Consider the following 5,172-nt stretch of genomic DNA (forward strand, 5'->3'; position numbering starts at 1 on the left):
TCGATATCCACATTATATACAAAGTAAATCGTACTACAAACACAAGATGTTAACTTGAAAATGTGTCTTTAGTGACAATTCAGAATACAATTGGTATACAGTATTATAAATATGTCATCCCTGTGTACACATGGAAAAAAATTGTTGGTTGTTCATGAAAGAAAAAAATAAAGAACAAGATCCCACATACAAATGACTGAAATGAGTTTCCTTCTTAGGATGTCCAGACTCTCACTTAAAGAAGTTTAGTCATCAGGTAGGGGCTCAGAGTAAAAACTACTGCACCTCCGTGTTGATTGGAGCCATATTAGGTGGCTCAGGAATGCAGCGACGATGCCTCCTGGACGACCCAGGTCACACTTTTAGAGACTCCAAAGGAGATGGATGCGCACACACAGACAGCCACACAGGCACACACACACAGGCGCGCGCGTGCACGCACGCACGCACGCACGCACTCACTCACTCACTCACTCACTCACACACACGCACACACGCACGCACGCACGCACTCACTCACTCACTCACACACACGCACACACGCACACACGCACACACGCACACACACACACACTCTGATAATGCCAGGCAACAGAAAGGTTGTATGTTTAACACTTAGGTGTTATGTGCTAATATGTAGAATGGGATCGGTGGGTCAGTTTGCCTATCTAATATATGAACATAGAATAAGTATGTTCATTTACTGTAAAGAGTATGTCCTTTAATCGTCCTACAATTCAATTCAAACAAAAAATTCAATTGATGGAATGTTGAATAACTTTGGACTTTTGACATCTTAGGGTGGAATCTCTTGCTTCTTCATTGTTCACAAAATTAGGATCGTTTCATTTTGTTTTGTTTTTTTTTTAAAAAAGAGCTAAAAAGATCAATCAGGAAAAATGAGATTTCATCAGCTGCATTTCAGGGAAAAACTGCGGCAGTTCCCTTCACGGCTTGTAGATCCAACCGGTGTGAGTGAAAACAAATAGGACAACTTCACTTCCAGTGTAAATGTGTCTTACGGTGACACTGGCTTCGACCTCGACCTTTGTAGTGTCATTTTAAAAATCAACAGCTGATTACAAAAAAACAAAAAACAAAACATGCAGCCCTTTTTCCTCAAAACATTAAAAACAATCACAACAACAGTCATTTGTCCCACAGAACCAGGGAAATGCATCTCAGCAGGACATTGCTTCAAATATATGGAGCGAGCTTCCAACTAAATGTTTGGAGCGACAAGGGGGACCGATTTCCTCATGATGGTGGTCCTGCTGAGTACTCGCTGAGTACCTTCCTAGTATTGTAGTCCATCAGCTCCAGGGGGTTGAAGAGCCTGAGACTGAAGGCCGGATAATTCCCTTTGGAGAGGGCTTGGAGCCAAACCAGGACATCTGGAAAGCAAATGTACAAGTAATGAATCAAGATTTAAGTTCAAGAAAGCTAAATGAATACAAAACCACAGCAAGTCTATCTAACATTGACTTTTGTACGAGCCTTGTCCAGTGAAAAATAGGATCAGTTGACAATATGACAAATGATAAAAGTAGTTGTTGTAGTCTCTCACTTTGAAGAAGAAATTGAAACAATGACTGCATTACATTTGTTTCCTAATGATCAAAATGTTGACAAAGTTTTTTATTTAACACTGACTTTATATTCCAGGGTTTGCTTTAACATGTCCTCTTCCTCACGAGTGAAGTTCAGCAACACAGACACAGCTCGTATTAGCTGAAATGCCTAACAACAAGAGAGTTACATGCATAGTATCAAAATCTGTATTTTCGGTGTACGTTGGACAAACTATTTCAAATTAAGACAGTTGACTTACCTCAGCCTCTCTGGATGACATGAATTTGAGAACAACATGCTTCAAGTATTCAAAGTTGATTTCTCTTGAGTCGTTAAGGTCTGAGGTGTTGGTCACTGTGGTGTTTGCAGTGGAAAGGCTTGGACTAGACGCTTGTGGCAGTTCTGCACAAACCATTTCTTGTTTGATGACTACACTTTCTGGTATCTTTTCCTTAGCTTCCTCTTCTGGCTCAGGTTTCAGCTTCTATAGTGTGCAAAGAAGGCATACAAAAATTTTCATCAGATTCAGGCAAAGACAAATTCAATTCAATTACAAATACTGATGTTGCCACCCACACCATGCACAAAGTGCAAAATTTATTGGTAGTACCTGTACTTGCATTACGAGTCTAAACATATACGTACTTAATATTTTTAATATTTATATGTATAATTTAGGCGGCCCGGTGGTCCAGTGGTTAGCGCGTCGACCTCACAGTGCAGAGGTACCGGGTTCAATTCCAGCTCCGGCCTCCCTGTTTGTAGTTTGCATGTTCTCCCCGGGCCTTTGTGGGTTTTCTCCGGGTACTCCGGCTTCCTCCCACATTCCAAAAACATGCATGGCAGGCTGATTGAGCACTCTAAATTGTCCCTAGGTGTGAATGTGAGCGCGAATGGTTGTCTGTCTCTGTGTGCCCTGCGATTGGCTGGCAACCAGTTCAGGGTGTCCCCCGCCGACTGCCAGATGACAGCTGGGATAGGCTCCAGCATGCCCCGCGAACCTTGTGAGGATAGAGCAGGTCAGAAAATGGATGGATGGATGGATGTATAATTTAGCTTTAGGGTTCATGCTGTGTCGTAACTTGCACAATAATGTGATTTCCCCAAATATTTATCAGCAATACTGTAACAATGGAGGGAAATATGAATATTGACTTTGCAAGTCAATTTACAGTGTGCACCCTTAAATGTTCCTCTGGCGCTCCTAAAATTTCAAATTAGGGGCTACTATGCTTCTAGAAAAAAAAATGCTAGTTTGAAGTTCCGGATTTTCACGTTTTTTTTTTTTTTTGGGGGCCAATGCCAAAGCAGTGTATGACATTTGGGGGGGAAAAAAGTTTTCCAAATGCTGAAGACTTTGACCCTCCTAGCTTGGTGTAGTCAAAGGCATGCAGCTCAAAAGGCTTTTGTTGTATCTTGTAAGCTCTCTGTTAGCAGAGTAAGAAATCTTTTCTCTACATAAAAAAAAAAAAAAAGTCTGAACACAAAAAAATCCCAATCGATCAAATTACAATGCGATCATATTTCAATTTTTGAGTACAGATACCAACATATTGGAGGATAGCACAGAGTAATACATGAATGGAAAGGAAATTTGCATTTGAAGGGCAATATTGAGTGGGCCGTATAATATTCAAGCGTGTTATTCTCGAGAAATTACGGTAAAAGGACAGAATGTACCTGGGCGAAAAAATGATCATCCGTCAGTCAACCTTTCCAAACTTATTATATGAAATCAGACGATTTCAAACAAAAGGTTTCTAAGCTGAAGTGAATTTTCCAAAGTAAATGTAGCATATAGTCAAGCACTGGACACTTGATGAGGGATTCAGTCTGGGAAAAAAAAAAAAAAAAAAAAAAGCATAAAGACTGTCTAGTTAATCTTACCAGTTCTTTTTGCAACGTTCTTTTTAGTTCTGCCATTCGCTGCTGCAGTTGTTTGATAGTCTGAAAGACAACCACAAGTTTTCTTAACATGTTGGTTTCAATTATTAAAAAAAAAAACATATCAGCATGTTATTTTGCATGTTGCAGCCGTAATCCACAGAAGATGAGCGTAGATTGAACATCAATTATTGAATTGTGTCGAAAACAACAGACAAATTGGGAAACCTTTGGTATCAAATGTTAATTTAATGCTTCTGATACAAATCTGCAAATAACCCTTTTAAATAAGTTTTCATTGAAAAAAATTGTGTAAGATAAAAAAAAAAAGTGGAAACATTTTATTGGCCCACCCTTTCATATTGAGCATGTCTTGTGTATCAGTCTATCGATAATGATTGATCTGTTTTATCCTATTTAAAGAACAACAACTATGCCGATTAAAGACAAAAATAAAAATGATTAAATTGATTCAGGATAAACATCAAATAAAACAACTCTCAAGAAAATACCTTTCACATTCTCTGGGGGGGTAAAATAAATTTTCATCCATTACAATGTACACTGTCGTTGAGTACATTGTAATGGATGTGCAACGTTAATATTCATGCTCCTCCAGCAGTGCACCATAAATGTTTGTGTAAAACGTTGCCCCCTAAGCAATAATGCTCATGCAGTTTCATTACCCTTCATTCGCTGTTCAGACATGTTAAGCTTAGCGAACTAATAATATTTTAAGAGTGTATGACCATCACATTTATGACTATTTTATGTTTTTAGCTGGCTAATTATGTGACAGGACATTTTTCACTTGGCTGTGAAGTGCAACGCTGAGAGGGTCGGATCGGGGAAGCCCTTTACTTCAACCTCATGTATCCATCCGAAGGTGTTTGATCGGGTTAGTATAAACAGTGTGAGAGTTGTACTTTTTTTGAACAAAGTTAAGTTTAAGACACACTTTCATTCAGTGTACGAATGCCCTGCACACATTTCTTTGCTGAAATCTAATGTCATGATGCAGCCTCTGCCAACAGCGGGCAGAATGACAGGTTGGGGCTTGATTCCCATGTTTTAGTAAATCGGGACTGTATTGGTTGCAATTTCAATTGATATTGATCACGTGTCTATCATGATATACGCTGATATTGAATTATCGCCCAGCCCTGAGCATGTGACCCCTTTTGAAACTTTAATAACAAGCAGCAATGACACACGGAGAAGAAAAATATCCTACCTTGTTCTTGTCACTGAGCTGCTGCTCGAGCTCTTTGTTCACCTTCTGAATGTGATCTAGATCATCCACTGTTACGCTGCCATTGTGGTTCCCATCGCACACTGCAGGACTGTGAAGCTGCTCTGTCAGGGTCTCCACCTCCACTTCTAAATATGCGATCTGTAAACGTGCGCACATGCACACACGCACGCCTTGTTCTTGTCACTGAGCTGCTGCTCGAGCTCTTTGTTCACCTTCTGAATGTGATCTAGATCATCCACTGTTACGCTGCCATTGTGGTTCCCATCGCACACTGCAGGACTGTGAAGCTGCTCTGTCAGGGTCTCCACCTCCACTTCTAAATATGCGATCTGTAAACGTGCGCACATGCACACACGCACGCACGCACGCACGCGCGCGCGCGCGCACACACACACACACACACACACACACACACACACACACACACACACACACACACACACACACACACACACACTCAA

General features: G+C 40.5%; 1 protein-coding gene across 4 annotated transcripts in view; it reads right to left on the reverse strand.

Moving 5' to 3' along the window:
• Positions 1–871: 871 nt before the first annotated feature.
• Positions 872–5,172, reverse strand: part of golga1 (golgin A1) — a 31,807-nt gene continuing 27,506 nt past the window's right edge. For all 4 annotated transcript variants that reach the window (XM_019860925.1, XM_019860924.1, XM_019860927.1 and 1 more), the window contains 3 exons: positions 1,832–2,056; positions 1,654–1,740; positions 872–1,394 (listed from right to left, as the gene is read on the reverse strand). In XM_019860925.1, coding sequence (XP_019716484.1) covers positions 1,314–1,394; positions 1,654–1,740; positions 1,832–2,056 — 393 coding nt within the window. In that variant the 3' untranslated portion in view covers positions 872–1,313. The remainder of the gene's footprint in view (positions 1,395–1,653; positions 1,741–1,831; positions 2,057–5,172) is intronic.

This window comes from Hippocampus comes, unplaced genomic scaffold (assembly GCF_001891065.2).
Source record: "Hippocampus comes isolate QL1 unplaced genomic scaffold, H_comes_QL1_v1.1 scaffold130, whole genome shotgun sequence".
NCBI classification, from domain to species: domain Eukaryota; kingdom Metazoa; phylum Chordata; class Actinopteri; order Syngnathiformes; family Syngnathidae; genus Hippocampus; species Hippocampus comes.